At 46.7% G+C, this 18,923-nt stretch overlaps 1 protein-coding gene across 4 annotated transcripts in view; it reads left to right on the top strand.

Annotated features, from left to right (window-relative positions):
- Nucleotides 1-18,923, top strand: part of LOC147747627 (putative oxidoreductase ZK1290.5) — a 775,562-nt gene that overhangs the window by 429,130 nt on the left and 327,509 nt on the right. For all 4 annotated transcript variants that reach the window (XM_086954359.1, XM_086954367.1, XM_086954345.1 and 1 more), the window contains exon 4: nucleotides 3,119-3,210. In XM_086954359.1, the coding sequence (XP_086810485.1) occupies nucleotides 3,119-3,210 (92 nt within the window). The remainder of the gene's footprint in view (nucleotides 1-3,118; nucleotides 3,211-18,923) is intronic.

Below are 18,923 nucleotides of genomic sequence, written 5' to 3'. Positions count from 1 at the left end.
CAAAAAATTACCTCCCCTCAACTGGGAGCTCACTCCTAGTGTGTGGGGTTTATTATTAATTTTGTCAACCTCTTGCTGCCAGGTTTTTCCTCATGTGATGGACAGAAAGAAATTATATTACAACGTTCACCCTAATAGGGCGTTCTGTGTAATGTCCTTCCTCTACAGTCCCGTACTCCATCGGGCTGTCCGAGGACGTTTGTCACCAAGGGAGCCTAGAGGGGATCCATTGATGGAGAAGTTAAAGCCTGCCTGTCTCTAAATGAGGCTGGTGGACCAAGGGTTTGCCAGGCATGGTATACTGTGTGACAAAGTGTTCTGTCCACCAAACTCTAAATTGGACTCAAAGTCAGTCTTGCGCAGTGCAGCACATTCTCTTGGAGTCCATTGGACTCCAGTGCTCGCCAGCCTGTTCAGACTATATTAAACCCACACATTTGTCATTCACAAAAGCACCCCTTGTTCCAGACATGATGAAGTCTAAGGACCTAGTTGTTGAGGACAGAACAGAAGTTTACAAGAGTGGGAGCCATAAGGTATTTCACACACAGAGAGATAGAGGTAAAAGCCGTCAATGGGCAGATTTGGGTCAGAGCTTGAATGGATACATCCAATTCTCAACATTCTGAGTGACCGCATTTGGAAAGGATTTTCTCTTTAATCCTTCTCAAAAGTCCCAACTGAAGTTCCATAGGGGTTATCCTGTTCCCCAGTATTGTTCAATATCTACAAGCTCCCCCTAGTTCAAGTAATAAGCAATCACCAGTCAAAATTCCACAAGTATGGGGCTGATAGCAGGATACTTTATCCATCTCAGACAGCAAGTGGAAATATTCTGGCAATGTGGAGTGCCTAGACTGTCTCTACTTCTGGATGAAGGAATGTTTTCTTCATCTGAATAACTGAAAGTTGTAATGGGAGAAGAGATTCTCTCGGACTCACTAATTTTTAACTGGCATCTTAATCTGGACACCCCTCTCAACAGGTCAGACACTTTGGAAACACATTCAACCGAGACCACAGCTTTTTTTTTTACATATTTTAATGCAGTGGTTAAGGAAAATAACTTACAATTGTATGCCTTTTGTAGAATCTTCCTGCTAGCTAACCGAATTATCATATTGGATTAATACATATTGTTGTTGAGGCCTCTGTAAACTTTCGTAAAATAGTCTTTAGTGTTCTGCATAAAAATGGACTAATCGCCATACAACAACGACAACAAAGCCAGGCACCCACAATGTGCCTACATTTATGAGACCAGACCACTTCGGAACATCCCTGGACAAGCTTAATGGCTCCCAGTTGTATTTTGGGTCAAGTTAAAATTGCCCTGCATTATGTGAAAGGCAGACTGGGCCAAGGGGCTGGCTGCCTGTAAAATCTGGCATGGTACTATGCTCCAGTCAGAAATCTCCACTCTTTGTTAGCCCTTCTGATCAATTCGTGTCCCTGCAAAAGACATAAGTATGCAGGAAGATCCTTGGTGGTAATGGACCTGAAATCACGGTGTAACCTCAGTCCGCGTGCCCGGTCTAACGCTGGTTTCCTTGCATTGAGCAAATACTTGAAAAAAAAACTTTTCAAACAGGATTTTCACTGATCCCAAGATCCACATGGATCATCTGCAGAATGCCAAATATAGGTCTACTCTTTGCATCCAGCTAACTTGTAACCCTCCTGAAATTAGGCATGCTTACTGCTTCTACCTTTTTTGCGCGCTTGTGATTTGAAGTGAACGAGGTTATGTACCTCTTTTAAAAAAAAACCTCTAAATAAATAAATTGAGGAGCTATAAATTGATCTCCTTTCTAACTCCAAAGTGTGCATATTTCTATTGCTGGGACCTTTGAAACAGTGAGACTACAAATTCTACACACCAACGTTTTGCTTCTGGCGTTCATTACTGTTGGATGCTGTTAAAAAGGGCTTTACTGTTGTCAATGGTATTGATGTTGCATCAGGTTTTGTGGCACCAATGAACAGAAGAGGGAGCTTGTTCTCCACCCAATCAGTATGCTATCGGGTGGCTCGTAACTTGGAAATCCTGTAAGGGACAGAGGAATAATTCAACCAGACATGATCTATTTAAAGGATAGCAAGTTACCCGAACTAAAAACAAACAGAAGTGGTCGGTTTTCTCTTTCTTTGCTGCCATGCTTGATAACAATGCCCCATTTTTAGATGGCCATGGTGATAGTTTTGTGACGCGAGCTAGCGTTTTGCCTCCTGCCTCAAGCTGGAAGCACTGGGCAGCTCCCTCGTACTCTGTGTCCCTGCACCGCATTATGCACGCCCTATTAGTCTTCCACAAATGTTCCACTTTTTTGTTTGTTTGGCAGGCTATTCAGGACGCCATTTCCTCCCTTTGATTCCCATTGTGCGTTGCTTACACTGCATTAGCTTTTCCCAGAATGGAGCTGGCAGGCATCGTTGTGTGTGCATGGACCAGGGAGCCCCACCCCCTCCCAGCCAGTGTTCTCAGAGTACAAAACCTCACCCTGCAAGCCACCAAAGAAATGGCGCTACCCTGTGCGGCTGCTGAACGCGGAGCCTAAACTCGTTTTTTTGCTAGATTTTTCCTCTTTGTATGCACTTACTGTGGGCCTCCATGGCTTCAGAGACTTCATGTTTCAGTCTAGTTCAAATTCTACAAACCACTTTAATCTAGAAATTTGGTGCAATTGTGCAATGTTATGTAAGGGGATGATCACCCCTGTGGGAATCCAGGGGCTGAGCAGGCCAATCTGAGGGGGGAGGAGATCATGCCTGTTTGGTCTATAAGAGCCATTTCAGCAATATAAGCCAATTAAGGTGAACCAGAATAAAAAATCCCATAATGCTTTCACTTTTTAAATGATATCCACGTGGAGCCACCCAGCACATTTCATTCCTCTCCTGTGAAAAGTAATGTGTTCATTTAAGTTCACCACCTTTCGCCACAAAATAATTCACAAGTAAGAATGAAGTATTGGACTAGTTGAACATTTACCCCAGATTTTAATCTGAGTAGTGTGTGGCTCACCCAGTTTGAAAGTTGGAAGAACCTACTTGAATGTTAAACGAACAGAATTTTGGTTGCATGGTTTAATTAATGTGCCATTTTTCTCTTACTTAGGCATCTGTAAAGCCATCGGAGTTAGCAACTTTCTAATAGCTCACCTGGAGCAGCTGAAGGAAGACTGTGATATAATTCCCCATGTTAACCAGGTGAGTTAGTGAACAGACGTAGCATAGAAAGCAAGTATTGCAGTAACATGTCTGAGATTTTTTTATCACATGAGCAGGGAGCACGATACTGGTAAGTAGCAACTTAAAGTGATTGACAAGTATTTCTTCATCTAAAATAAAATATGTAGTCAGTTTCCCATGAAATGTAAAGTAATTCTGTACTATTAACCACAGAATAGCAGCACTCTGGAATACCGCAACGCAAAAAAAAAAACACCAGCAGAGCATACCAAATACCAGAAAAATGCACTTTTACCACTGTACAGCAACGCGCCAGACGGCAACACAACAAAAGAGAATAAAGTCACAACCACAACATAAACAACAACACAACCGAACACAACAAAATTCCAAGTGTGTGATGTGGTGCTATTTTGTATTGGTGTGTCATATTTTTGTGTTGGTATGCTGTTTTCTAGTAGTATGCTGTATTGTTGAGTTGTGTGTTTGTGTTGCCATTGTGTTTTATTTTGCCCTGTGTTGTATTGTGATATGTTATTTTTATTTTGTTGAGGTATGTCGTTTTGTTGTGCTACATTGCTGTTATTGTGGTTTGTTATTGTACTGTGGTGTTGTGTTGCTGCGGTAATTCAAATACAGCCAATCTCATTAAATAATCAGCGTTTTTCTTGTTGCACATTACCACCACCAAAAATCTGTTTTTGTAATACGATTGCGGAAGGTATTTGCAGTAGACACTGCCTTCCTTACCATCAAAGACACATAATAGTACTAGCCAAAATTGGTTTGTGACCTGTTCATTGTCAAATCATAACACGGAAGCACATCCAAAGGCCCTGCAGATGCTGAATGGACAGGGGCGAGTTTTAATTGTCTCAGTGGAATCTTAATGGATATGTTCTTCAGGCACTTACAGGAATTGACACAATAACATGAAACCTGCTGGGCAATAAAAAGACAAAAGTTTCCAGAAACCCAAGATTCCGTGAAATGTAATATTATGTACTTAATGTAATGTGATGTGATTTTTTTTGTGAGAGCCTTAATGCTAAGCAAGCGTTGACTTAGGGGTATTAATCTGAAAAAATAACCCCGAAACTTGAACTGCCAGGAAAGTACTGTAACACAGCCAAATTGATCCACATGAGAGTTAAGCTCAAGTGAAAGCAGTCGTATATTCATCAAGGCCCAGCAATTGTGGGTGTTGAACTTTTGGAATTAACCACCTAAAAGCTAACTGTTTGATTGCAAACTACATGTGCTACAACTGGCTGATGCTGCTTTGAAGATGTCATTTTTAAATACTTTTAATAAAACTTACAAAAAAGATTACTAGCTGCTGCTATCCTCATATCTGCGGCGTGCTGCGACCTACGGCTACGTGGGAGCACTTCCTAGCCGTAGGTCGCAGAACGCCACATCCCGTAGAGGGGTGCGAAGACCCCAATGATGAAGCATGACACCAAGGAGCCTGTTGGTGTGTGAGGGGTATTCAAACAACACGGTGTGCTCCCCACCACAGTAGGGACCACCACTGACCTTCGAGTGGATTCCAATTTGTTTATTTGCAAACACCCAGGGAGACTGAATCCACTGTTTCTCTCCCTCCCTCCTTTGTTATATAGTTGTCCTAGGCAGCGCGCAGCTGTGGGAGTTATAAGGACACACATAGACACACACTAGCTACACATAATGGAAGACGAACATGGTCTGACCTTTGGGGAGGAAGATATCAACAAGATATTAACGGCAATCAATCCCTGTGAAGGATTGAGCAACAACGACCCAGGCCCTGCAGTGGCCGACTGGGATGAACTTACCACCTTACGTAAAACACAGATCAGGACGGCACTGCACGGCCTCCTGATGACAGAATACTTGAGGAACAAAATAGCCCCCCAGGGGCTCATTGTCTAGAACGAACCGTTTATCTTCCAGGAAGACGCAACATTCAAGAAAGCCTGGTCCTTGATTTCCTGGCACTGTACCAAAGACTGGCTGGTGTTGATAGTGCAAACCGCTACCACACTAGCTCAGGAGTTGAAAATAGAACTTCAAAAACTAGAGGTACAGTTGAAAGTGTTTATTGCACCAGCTGCCTTAAAGAAAAGACTTGAGGAACTTAACCAACAAATGTCGGACTTTGAAATAACATTGAAACAGAGAAAGTTCACTAAACTCAAGAAGGACAAAGACAGGTTCACACCAGAGAGAGCCTATCCTTACACTAAAGCCGACTATGTCATAAAAAACAACCCAAGCGACACAGACCGTGTCAGCTCTGATGGCAGCTCTTCCAGCTCCAACTCAAACAGTTACCAGCAGAAGAGACAGCAAAGAGGATGTTACAGACAGCAGAGATCGCAATACCCACGACAAAGGGGATGGAGAGGTTACCAAGGCCCTCCACAATACACCCCCTTTCAGGGCCAACCACAATACCCACAGTACCATTACGGGCCCCCACCAATGGGACCAATGTATCCACAATGGGCACCTGATCCGTTAACAGTCGCCCAAAATCAGCAGCCTTTTTTAGGGTTGGTCCAAGGACCCCGCCGAGGCAGGAACAGGAAAGGCACAAACATGTCTTGGCAATCGGAGGAGGAAACGGACCCCAGGGTCTATACCAGGAGCATGACAGGGGCACTGATGAACCAAGCATCGACCAGCAAGAAGGGATCCTAGTGATAAAGCCTGTCCAGGCTGGACTATGCCAGCTCCCTACTGGGGGGGGCTAACCAGTCAGAATTTCTGCGGCTCCAGCGGGTTCAAACCGCTGTGGCCCGACTGGTGACAGGTCTGCCTAGGCGGTGCTCGGTGTCCAATGCCATGCGCTCTCTCCACTGGCTCCCTGTGCAGCAGAGGATTAGATTCAAAGTTCTCTGCCTTGCATTTAAAATCCTCAAGGGTACTTCCCCACAAATCTTGGAGAAACTGCTGATCCCCTATGTACCCTCTCGCACTCTCAGATCGCTAGGCCAGAACTTAGCAGTGGTCCCGCGTTTTAAGTTGAGCAGAATTGGTGGCCGCTCCTTTCGAGTCCTAGCAGCGAGCTGGTGGAATTCTCTTCCTCCACAAATCCGGGCCATCGATGAGCTCCTTCAGTTTAGACGGGCTATCAAGACCTTTTTTTTTGTTTAGCTCATCTGTTGTGTCTCTTCTCCTTTCTGCCCGCTTTTAATGCTGTGTTGTGTTTACCTTCTCAAAGCGCCAGGACGCCCCTTTGCTGGGGCAGCTGTGCGCGGTACAAATAAAAATAACATAACATAACATAACATAAACATCACACCATGGCCTCTAACCGAAATACAGAACAAAGTACTTAATAAAGGGTTAGGGTACGTACCAACAAATAAATTGGATACTTTCCGCCTAAATACAGAAGTACAACATTTCATCAGGAGCGTAAAACTGAGAGCGTTCTTTCATAACAAAGAGACCACTCCTGACAACTCAGACACAGGCCTGAGACCTAAGTCCTCGTTCACACCACCTGACCACACCTTACCAGTTGAGGTACTGGCTTTTGAGAAAGCTCTCATGGTGGAACTTAGCAAAATAAACACCGACAACCAGCAAACCTGCCATAACATGAGAAAGCAGGAGAGCGAGGCAGTAAGAGAACTCTCCCATAATAAGGACATGACGATCAAACCGGCTGACAAAGGGGGAGCGGTGGTTTTACAAACCACCACAGCATACGATCAGGAGTGCTATAGATTGTTATCTGACAGAAGAAACTATCAAATATTGCCCAATGATCCCACAGAACAACTGAGAATAAAGATAGGCACCATGATTGAAGAAGCCTTAGACCATGATTGGCTCACTAAAAAAAAAGGGGATTTTCTCACACAAAAGAATCCACGTACCCCTGTACCCCTTACTGTGACAGCATACCCAAAATACATAAGAGCCTTACCCAACCCCCTGGTAGACCAATAGTATCAGGCATATCGTCTATACTGGAGCCCCTTTCAAAGTTTGCCGATGCTTTTCTGAGACCATTGGTCCAAGCCACCGACACTTACCTGAAGGACATTAAAGCTGTCCCCCAACTATTGAAGGACATCCCTTTTGATCCAGACATGAAGATTCTGCTGAGTCTGGATGTGGAGAGTCTATACACGAGTCTCCCATACGACAAGACTCTCCACATCATAGAGGAGGTATTGCATTCAACATCTTGGAAATACCAAACCCCACGAGGAGTGGTAATGGAGTGCATCTCGACAGCACTAACAAAAAACTTCTTCGAATATGAGGGCACTATATACCTACAATGCCATGGTACCAGCATGGGCAGCACTTTCGCGCCGAGCCTGGCGGGTCTATACGTGCATCATTTGGAGACCACAAAAATTCTAAACCCAAATAATCCCTTCAGGAACAACATCCAGACATGGAAGAGATACATAGACAACGTCTTAGTCATCTGGACAGGTGACAACCAGTCAGTCATGGCCTTCATGCAGTGGCTTAACAATCAAAATACCTTTTTGAAATTCACCCACTCCAAGTCCAACAAATCCATGGTCTTTCTAGACCTTAACATTTATCACGACTCAGGGAGTCTAAAAACCGAAACTCATTTCAAACCCACCGCGAGAAACTGCTTACTACGTTTTGACAGATTTCATCCACGCCACCTGAGAGAGAACCTGCCCTACGGGCAGTTCCTCCGCCTGCGCCGTTACTGCAGTGATATAAGCAAATACAAGGTCCAGGCCCAGGACCTCAAAAAGAAACTACAAGACAGATGTTACCCCGACAAAATCATAGACTCAGCTATGAAGAGGGCCCAAAACAGCAACCGGGAGGCCATGTTGGAAGATAAAGTTCAATCAATCAATCAATCAGTGACACTTATATAGCGCGCTACCTACCCGTAGGGTCTCAAGGCGCTGGGGGGGGAGGGGGGGGCGCTACTGCTCGAACAGCCAGGTCTTCAGCTTCTTCCTGAAGGAGAGGTGGTCTTGGGTCAGGCGCAGGTCGGTCGGGAGGGAGTTCCAGGTCTTGGCGGCCAGGTAGGAGAAGGACCTTCCTCCCGTAGTCGCTCTTCGGATGCGGGGGACGGCGGCGAGGGCGTGGTTGGCTGATCGGAGGTGGCGTTTGGGAGCGTAGAAGTTGATTCGGCTGTTGAGGTAGCTCGGGCCCTGGTCGTGTAGGGCTTTGTGTGCGTGGGTGAGGAGGCGGAAGGTGATTCTTTTGTTGACGGGGAGCCAGTGGAGGTCTCTCAGATGTCCGGTGATGTGGCTGGTTCGTGGGATGTCGAGGATGAGTCTGGCTGAGGCGTTCTGGATCCGCTGGAGTCTCTTCTGGAGCTTGGCGGTGGTACCGGCGTAGAGGGCGTTGCCGTAGTCCAGTCGGCTGGTGACGAGGGCCTGGGTGACGGTCTTCCTGGTCTCGGAGGGGATTCACCAGAAGATCTTTCGTAGCATGCGTAGGATGTTGAAGCACGCCGAGGAGACGTTGTTGACTTGCCTGGTCATGGAGAGGGAGGAGTCCAGGATGAAGCCCAGGTTGCGTGCATGGTCTGTCGGTTTGGGTGCGGTGCCCAGGGCGGGAGGCCACCAGGAGTCGTCCCAGGCGGAGGGTGAAGAGCCCAGGATGAGGACCTCCGTCTTGTCAGAGTTCAGTTTCAGGCGGCTGGTCGTCATCCACTCGGCTACCTCTTTCATCCCATCGTGCAGGTTGGCTCTGGCGGAGGCGGGGTCGTTGGTCAGGGAGAGGATCAGCTGGGTGTCGTCGGCGTAGGAGATTATGCTGAGGTTGTGTTTGCGTACGATGGCCGCGAGGGGGCTCATGTAGACGTTGAAGAGGGTGGGGCTCAGAGATGACCCTTGAGGGACGCCGCAGATGACTTCGGAGGCCTCTGACTTGTACGGTGGTAGGCGGACTCTCTGTGTTCTTCCGTCGAGGAAGGAGATGATCCATTCCAGCGCCTTGTCCTGGATTCCGACGTTGCTGAGGCGCTGTACTAGGGTGCGGTGGCAGACAGTGTCGAATGCCGCGGAGAGGTCTAGGAGGATGAGGGCCGCTGTTTCTCCATTGTCCATCAGGGCTCGGATGTCATCGGTGGCGGCGATGAGGACGGTCTCGGTGCTGTGATTGGCTCGGAAGCCTGACTGTGAGGGGTCGAGGGATCCGTTCGTCTCGAGGAAGGCGGCCATCTGCTTGTTGACGGTCTTCTCGATGACTTTGGCTGGAAACGGGAGGAGCGAGATGGGGCGGTAGTTCTTGAGTTCGGTGGGGTCCACTGTTGGTTTCTTGAGGAGAGCGCTGAGTTCGGCGTGTTTCCAGCTCTCAGGGAAGGTGGCGGTGTCGAAGGAGGTGTTGATGATGTCCCGCAGGTGGGGTGCGATGACAGCGTCGGCCTTGTTGAAGACATGGTGAGGGCAGGGGTCGGTCGGTGATCCGGAGTGGATGGAGTTCATTGTGCGTATGGTGTCTTCGGTGCTGATCGGGGTCCAGGCATGGAGGGTGGTGGTGGGGGGTGGTTGTTCGGTCATGGTGTGCGTTGGTTGGTTGTTGAAGCTGTTGTGTATGTCCGCGATCTTGTTGTGGAAGTATGAAGCGAGGGAGTTGCAGAGGTCTTGCGATGGGGTGATGTCGTTGTTCCCTGCGCTGGGGTTGGAGAGCTCTTTCACGATGTTGAAGAGCTCCTTGCAGTTGTGTGCGTTGTTGTCCAACCGGTCCTTGAATGCTGTTTTCTTGGCGGCGCGGATCAGCTGGTGGTGCTTCCGGGTGGCAAGCTTGAGGGAGGTCCTGTTGTCCGGTGTAGGTTCCCTTCTCCAGACTTTCTCGAGGGCTCGGCAGTTCTTCTTGGAGCTCTTGAGTTCGTCGGTGAACCACGGGGCTTTCTTGCTGCCGGGTCTGCTGGGCGGGGGGCTGAGCTGGCAGGAGGGTGCTGGCTCAGGGAGGTGGCGAGCTGGTCTGCTGTGATCTTGTTCCAGCTTCTGCGGGCGGCCTGTTGCTGGTGGCGGTGGGTCGTCGTTCTCTTGAAGGTGAAGTGGACGCAGCTGTGGTCCGTCCATTGAAGCTCTGTGGTGTGGCTGAAGTCGATGTCTGGGCTGGAGGAGAAGACTGCGTCCAGTGTGTGTCCGGCGAGGTGGGTGGGGGTGGACACCAGTTGCTTGAGTCCAAGATTGGCGAGGTTGTCGAGCAGGGTGCTGGTGTTGCGGTCGTTGTTGTTCTCCAGGTGGAAGTTGAGGTCGCCTAGGAGGATGTAGTCAGCGGAGGGGAGGGCATGCGGGCTGACGAAGTCGGCGATGTCCTCGCTGAATTGTGTGCGTGGTCCCGGGGGTCGGTAGATCAGGGTGCCTCTGAGGGTGGTGTTCGGGCTGGTGTGGATCTGGAAATGCAGGTGTTCGGCGGTGTTCAGGGTGTTGTCGGTGCTGGTCGTGAGACTGATGGTGTTCCTGTGGATGATGGCGATGCCTCCTCCCATCTGGTTGGCGTTGCGGTCCCTCCGGACGATCTTGTAGCCCTCTGGGATAGCGATGGCGATGTCGGGAGCTGAAGAGGCGTTCATCCAGGTCTCCGTGAGGAAGGCGACGTCAGGGGCTGTGGCGTCTAGGAGGTTCCAGAGTTCGATGGCGTGTCTGTGGACGGAGCGGGTGTTGAGCAGGATGCACTTGAGGTGGGTGCTGCTGGTGTTCGACTTGGCGGGTGCTGGTGCGAGGCAGGTCCGGATGCAGGTGAACTTGCAGGCGTGGCAGCTGAAGGGTCCGTGGGTGCGCCGTGGACTGGCTTGATGGCATTCTGGGAGTCGGCCGGTGTTGAGTGCGATGAGGGTGGCGGCGGAGTACGTCAGGCGGGTCGGCCGGGGTCTTCGGGGGCCAGGGGTCCTGGCGCTGGTCGCGATCCGGTCGCGGACGGGCGCAGACGGGCTTACCTTTGGCGCGCCTTCGGTGCACAAACGGCGCACCCGCTGCGCGTGACCGCTGCGCGTTCGCACGGTCGCCATTTAAGGCGAAGTGCGCGGGTGGGCGGAGCAGCTGGGAGGCGGGAGCGGGGAGGGAACAGAAGAGAAAAGGGGCGGGGCCAATGGCGGTGGCGGGAAGCGAGAGCGGAGGGCGGCGAGGTAGGCGGGCAATCAGGAAGGAAACTGGACATGGCACAGAGGATGCAATTTAAATTAACAGGCACAAATGGAGGGCAAAACGAAGGAAAACAGAAGGAAAAACGAAGTTACGGCAGAAGGAAATGCAGGCACAAATTACGGGCAAAACAAAGAAAAACAGCTAAATAAACGAGCAGACGGCAAAAATAAACAAGCACAAATTTAGGGCAAAACAACTGGTAAAAACCAGAGGGGAGCGACCACGGCGTCAGCGAGGCCGGCGGCGAGGCAGAAGGCAGGCAGAGGGAGACACACGCAGCAGCTGGTGGCCGTGCGGTGCGGGGGTGTCCCACAAGTGGGTAAGTTCCCAAAGACAACTCACAATCCAGAGCTGTGTGTGTCACTACATACAGCACGCATTCAAACCAAGTGTCTAAAATGGTCAACAAACACTGGAGGATATTGACCAGTGGAACGCTACAACTAGAAAAACCTTTATTTGCACAGAGGAGAGGTAGAAATCTAAAGGACATCCTGGTACACACGAGACCACCTAAAACACCCGAGCAACAAACCAGGCTCCAAGGATTACAGGGAGACCATCCCTGTGGCAACTGCAACAGCTGCCACTTGACAAAGAAAAGTCTGTCCCTCACCTTCAGTAATGGGAGCAAATGGGATCAACGAAAATTTACAAACTGCAATAGCAAAAACGTGGTGTACCTTATCACTTGCCCCTGCGGATTGGAATATGTGGGCATGACCACCAGACCTGTAAAGATCAGGATAAATGAACACAAAAGCAACGTTAGATGTAAAAAAGCCACCACAAAGATGGCTGCGCATTATTTGGAAAGGCAGCATTGTGTCAATGAACTCATCTGGACTGTGATAGAACAGCTACCCATGGACACTGGCCTTTTTGAGAAAGAACAGAGGTGGGTGTTTCGTCTGGGGACCAGCACGACAGGCCTAAATGCTGCCATACCTTGGGGGCAATTACAAAGAACTCTCCATATACTATCCGAATTATGCCAAGTAATTTTCCCCCACTTTTGCTGTACACGCTCTTTTGGCTTCCTCTCTGTAATTTTACCTTCTCTGCAATTGACTACATGTAATACACACCCTAATGCCACCCTGGCCGTGTATACTGAACATTCGGTTGGCCCTCTTACTCCTGATTAACATTCTATTAGGAGCACTGTTCCCAGGTTGATAAACGCTAAAACAAAGTCCATCCCATCCGTTTTTTTCAAAACACACGAAGTTCTGGACCCCCGTTACCATAGCGAACTAACAACATGCTTAGAATCGGACCGTGCATGTGCGGCGATGACCCACTTTTCCTCTGGTGCATTGGATCACATCACGAATGCGCATGGGCGATCAGCAGGACACCGCTCCTCTGCACACGAACAGGGCAGCTACCAAACCATTTAAGCAACCAGCCCATATATGGGCTTACTTCCGCCGGTAATTCTTAGTCAATTATCCTATTTTCTTGGCAAAACGGGATATAAATAGATCTGGCCCTCAGCTCAACGGCACAACCACCAGAGCAGCGCTGAGGGGAAGAGGACAGATCATCTCCTGTAAAATCGTGTGTTTTGGCCAGACAACGCTGAAAACCAGGTCTTTTCTTACAATTGTAAGTAGCAGATCCTAAAACAAGGTTTCCTCATGCCAACAGATTGCTGAACTCAGCATGGGAAAACCCCCAACAAAGCGCAAAAGCTCATGAGGCAATGTCATCTAACACAGAAAGTAAGACTATGGTTATATCTATTTACCTCCTCATAGAAAAGGAATCTTTTGGAAACAACATCCATCCAAACATATGTGTGAAGTCATTTGTGTTTATGTGTGTCTATGTATTTTTTCACTTTTCTCCACAGGGTGTATGATCCAGGAGGCAATCTACAACCCTTTATATAAATATTAATGCATATTCTTTGTCTTTAAGGTCACTGAAACCCACTAGAAAGTTGTAAATGCATATCGAGGAAGATAATGATTATGTATTTTTCTCCCTCTAGGTCTTTATTAAAACGCCAATGGGGCGATAAGACCACGTGTTCGAGTTCCCAATTAGGAACATACACACTTATAGTGCACAAATTTTTGTATGATACACTTTAATACATACATTCTTTCATGTGAGTAAGGTGGGATATACTCGTGCGAATCCTGTCCTGAAGAAGGAGTCCAGTACACTGAAACATGACTCATGTCCACGCACTTTAGAGGTTATTGTACATAATACTACAACTTTAACCTTACACTGCACCCCTTTTAACAATACCAGCCGGGGCCTAATTAAAAGTTTTTTTTTTCTGCCCACGTGCCAGGTATTTTTTAACTATCACCATCACCACTCCACCACTCACATATCATACCCCACACACTTTAACACATAGTTCACAGGAAGTGCTCCCAAGTAGCCGTAGGTCGCAGCACGCCGCATCCCGTAAAGGGGTGGGAAGATCGTAATAATGAAGCAGGACACCAAGGGGCCTGTTGGTGTGTGAGGGGTATTCAAACAACACGGTGTGCTCCCCACCACAGTAGGGACCACCACTGACCCCCGAGTGGATTCCAATTTGTTTATTTGTAAACGCCCAGGGAGACTGAATCCACTGTTTCTCTCCCTCCCTCCTTTGTTATATAGTTCACTTCTGGGGTATGACAGCGATGTATCGCGATATTACAGGCAACTGGTGGCGCTGAGCCTTTTATTGCTGCAGCGTAGAATTGCGCTGTGATGAATCAAGGGGCCTCTTCCAACGGTGACTGAATGAAATACCGATATGGCATACTGAAACAGACAATCTAATGCCTATCATGCTCATATGCCGCACCACAGCCGCCCAAGAGATAGATGGGGCCCCTACCAGGAATACTTGATTCACATGAGTCACAATGCTGAGGGGGAGGAGAGTCACAGGAACGCTGCGCGAGGGGTTCGGACCGTAATAATAATAATACTGATGGCCCAAATGTCTTTTGAGTTTGGTGACCTGATGTGCCTGTTCCCTATTGGGATCAGGGGGTATGGATAATACTGACGGCCCAAATGTCTTTTGAGTTGGGTGACCTGATGTGCCTGTTCCCCATTGGGATCAGGGCGTATGGATAATACTGACGGCCCAAATGTCTTTTGAGTTGGGTGACCTGATGTGCCTGTCTGGTGCCAATGGGCTATCACTGGAGTATTAGTACAATACATTTCCATTATTCAAGGCTGCTATTAATATTTCATGTACCTTTTAGTATGTTCATTGCCATCGGGTCACTTCATTTTTTGTTTTGTGTTTTACTATACCCCCTGTCTTTGGTATGCATAGTTCAGGTATTTGATCTGTGCGGTTTGTGAATCCTCTCTGATGCTGCACTGTTAACTTGCATAAAATGAAAATAAAGTTTAAAAAAAAGTTTAGTTACAGAAACTTTGGAAAGGTTTAAGCGCTTTAGTATCCTATTGTATGGTCTAATGACCATGCTTCGTGCTGCTTACTCAAGACCCATTGTAACCACTGTGAAATGCATATTGCTAAGTGCATGGTCTCTAGTAAAACATGCAGCTGAGGTCTGCAAACTTTTGAGTGACTATAATACAAACATAGCCTTTATCAATGAAACTTGGTAAAAAGAAACGTATAATTCTGCCTTACTCTACACCGTACTGCTAGACATCTTAATGTAAGATCGCCCTGACCCCAGCTGTTATAGCTATTATTAAAAATAAATAAATAAAATCAGTTTGAACCTCTGCCCCCTTCCAGATACTCACAGCTCAGAATTTTTGATGGCAGAGCTTAAAACTAATGCCAATATTTGCATCAATATTGTTCTTGTTGTAATGCCATTTTAGATTTTGGCACCTGCCAGTCACTACGAATTAGCTGATCATGCTAGGGGAGTTTCCTATAAATGGAGAGATCTCATTGAGTAATAATGCACAACTTCTGACGAATGGATACAGATACCTTAATCTGCTGCAACATGTTGTAGACCCTACTTTGGATCTTATTTTAGGTTTTTTTACTGAAAGTTTAAAAAACAATAGAGCCTATTTCATACTATCTCAAAAGGCCTTCACCGGCTCCCAATGAATAAAAGATGCATTTGTAAAGTTCGCTGTTTTTGCTTTAAGGCCACTATTCCGAGCTGGTCTCCTTTACGTCCTCTGAGATCATCTGCCTCACGATTGATTAAAATCCCCTAAATTAATAAAGTCATGTTCGCTGGTAGTTTTTTTCAATTTGTGGCCAGTGCATTCAGAAATATCGCTCCTGTATTCCCTTTCATATCTGACTTTTATAAAACATCTTAAAACGTATCTGTTCTGGCACAACTTTTAAAAAACAATTTTTTTAGCTAGACTATATTAGTGTCTTGTGTTCACAAAAAGGCTATGGGGGAAAATAATGTTTCAGTGCCTGAAGGGTTGAGAGGATCCTAGGTCGGAGTATAACCTCCCATGTCAAAACATTAAATCACAAAAAATACTCCAACAGACCAGCATGTGGTCAGAGAGACGAGTACTCAACTGTGAAAAGGGAAGTATCTAGTATGAGGATAGATGTCTAGCTTCATCAGAAGGTGAGGAAGGAAGCAGTTACTTTTTGTTTAGTTACCCTTACACACCCTAGTGTGTCGTGCTTCATCATCCAGTCACCCCGACGCCTAAAAGTCGGGGTGGGCTCAACCACAATGTTGGGAGTTCTTCATGATAAGGGAAGACCAGGGGGATTAAAGATAAACAACCTCAGACAGACCCCCGGTTTCCCTTTATTCTTGAGTCTGTCAGGGTTGTTAAACATCTTAAAAATGGGTCAGTGGGAGTGTTATGGTCCTATGACCCTAGTGCCAACATGTTTCAGTCCACAGGCGGCCGGATAGGTCCTGGACTTTCTTCAGGGCAATGGTCATCCACCCTGGATGGACAGAAGAGGGGTGTCCCTATTCTGTCAGTTTATAAAGGGCAGAATAGCTGCTCCTTATGTGAATGTAGCCGATGATTAATCTGTCATGCGTGGTTCTCCATCTGTGAAATACAAAAAAACACAATGACAGACACCACACAACATTACATGAACATATATTGGTAATTCCTTAATGCTACTTCCCATTTTAGTGCGTTGGTTGAGACCGAACCATAAATGCCAAGTGAATGTGCAAGTACATGTATTCAATCTCATCCAACTTGTGCCACTCACATCGCTATCAGTAACACACATTTACTATGTGGTAGATTGTGTGGTGGCGTTTTTGCTAGCATACTGACACTAACTGCTTGCCAGTGAGTGTACATTCCAAAGTGTAAAATACTGCGTGTCAATCTCTTCAAACAGTATAAAGCTGCTATCATTCAACGTGAAATTTTAAAATCTGCTTGCACTTATGAAAGAACCACTTGCACTCAAAAAAAAACATACACTCTTTTACCTGTTATGCGGAGAGAATTCGTTTCTCAGGGGACCGCTAGGCCTGATGGGGTAGCCCTGTTACGTAGCCCATGGGGGGGGGGAAGAGGTTAAGTAAAGACCAACATTAGGGATTATACAAGGGTGTACCTCGGTTGAGCGGGATTATACAAGGGTGTACCTCCGTTGAGCGGTAAAACACTATGTCTATATGTACCGTAATCACAGATTTTAGTTTAGTACTTCCTCTGTCAAGGGTCCTGCCCCGCCTGATAACCTACTTGGTCCCCGGCTTTTACAAAGTGATGCCGGGGACCGATGTATAATTACTTCTGTGTGGAGCGGGAAGTGTAGTTGATTGAGATCACCGCCCCCATTCTGATGTTCAGGCGTTGTCCTGACGTGACGCACTAGGCTTTTGTTTCTGGGAAATGTAGTGTTTAGTTGACTGAAGTGCGGTACAAAGATTGGATACGCTCACATGTGGGCGTGTACCCATCGACGTCAAGATGTCAATGTGTTTGTGTAACGTATATAACGCTATTGACCTATTTCTGGGATATGTAGTTGTACATTATCGTGAATGGAGTGCACAGATAGGTTGTGCTTTGTAGTTCACGTATGCGGTTTATTTTCAATAAAAAGGCCGTAACGGAACAAGGATGAGAAACTAGTATTGCCTGTGTCCATGCCCTCGAACTGTAGATGTCTCCAGCACACAAGGTGGTATAATTTTATGTATTGAAAGTGCGCCGTCATCTTACCGCTCTTGTTACAGGTGGTGGTATATGGGATGTCAATTATTTATTCAGTTGACTCCATGGTATGGAGTCATTCAAGCCATTGTCATGTGTCTTTAAACGGTACACCCACCGCTGTTCCCATTCCAGAAGTCTTTTCTGCAGATTACCCGTGCCTTTCATTTTCTCTATGATTGTCCATCTGATATCTGTGTCTTTATTTTGTTTCTCTTTATAAAGTGCTGTTAGTTTTGTTGCTGTCACTGCACGTCATATTGTGCTTCTATGTTTGTTAATACGAACTTTCACCTTACGGCTAGTCATGCACATATAGGACAGATTGCATGGGCATTTGATTAGGTAGACCACTGATTCTTCACTTATCATAAAGAGCTCCCAACACTGTGGTTGAGCCCAACTCGACTTGTAGGCGTCGGGGTGACCTGATGATAAAGCATGACACCACTAGGGTGTGTGAGGGTAACTAAACAAAAAGGAGCTGCTTCCTTCCTCACCTTCTGGTGAAGCTAGACATCTATCCTCACACTAGATACTTCCATTTTCGCAGTTGAGTACTCGTCTCTGGCCACATGCTGGTCTTTTGGAGTATTTTTTGTGGTTTAATTATATTAGTGTCTTCCCAGTTGCACCTTGAAGATGTTAAATGGTTGTAATATCGGGTACATCTTTAATAAATAACCAAACCAAACAACAAACCAAAAGTCATTAAAATGGCAAGATTAGTCTAGTCTTTAGCTCTCAACAAATCAATTATGATCACCAATCCAGCAGACAGCCAAAGTCATTAATTCCCGTACCAGTTACAGCAATCAGAGGCTTGTGTTATTGTGCATATTGGAGACTTCTGACTGAAGCAGGCAAATTTGTAGCTGAGCACGAGGCAAGCTCTGAGCAAGGTGTCCTGGGAAGGAGGTAATTTGTATATTCTCCAGGAAGGAATAATGATGTCGAGCTGATGGAGAAGTCACCTGTATGGCTACTGGATAGCTACAGGTTAGGTTTTTATAGAGTGTGGCATTCACCTAACTGGTATCTTAAGGCTAAAGGACTAAATACTTGAAAAATTAACATCTTTGAGTATGAGTGTGAGGAAAGTGGTTTACTAGATGGTGTGGTTGTGTGACCTCACTGTGTAATAAAGTCATTGTTTTATATCAGGTCCAGTCAGGTTTGTTTGGAAAACCTTAGCTCATTCCTCTGTAGCTCTGGCTCAGAATAGTCAGGCTTCATCAAAGGAACACATGTAAACCATTAACACCATCGCTGCTAGTGATATTTTCCTCCTGTGCTGGAATTTTCAAAAGTCCATTGTTCATGACGAGCTGGGCTCGTCATCAGCCTGGCAGGAGGCTACTTCATGACGAGCCCAGCTCGTCATGAGCCTGGAAGGGGTTAAGAAGTACCAAAACAGGTGAATAAGAAGAAAATGCAATACTGTTAGAGATCAGGTCTCTAGTTGGCAGAGGTATGCAC

This window comes from Lissotriton vulgaris, chromosome 1_1 (assembly GCF_964263255.1).
Source record: "Lissotriton vulgaris chromosome 1_1, aLisVul1.2, whole genome shotgun sequence".
NCBI lineage: Eukaryota > Metazoa > Chordata > Amphibia > Caudata > Salamandridae > Lissotriton > Lissotriton vulgaris.
This window is presented reverse-complemented; position numbering and strand designations above follow the sequence as displayed.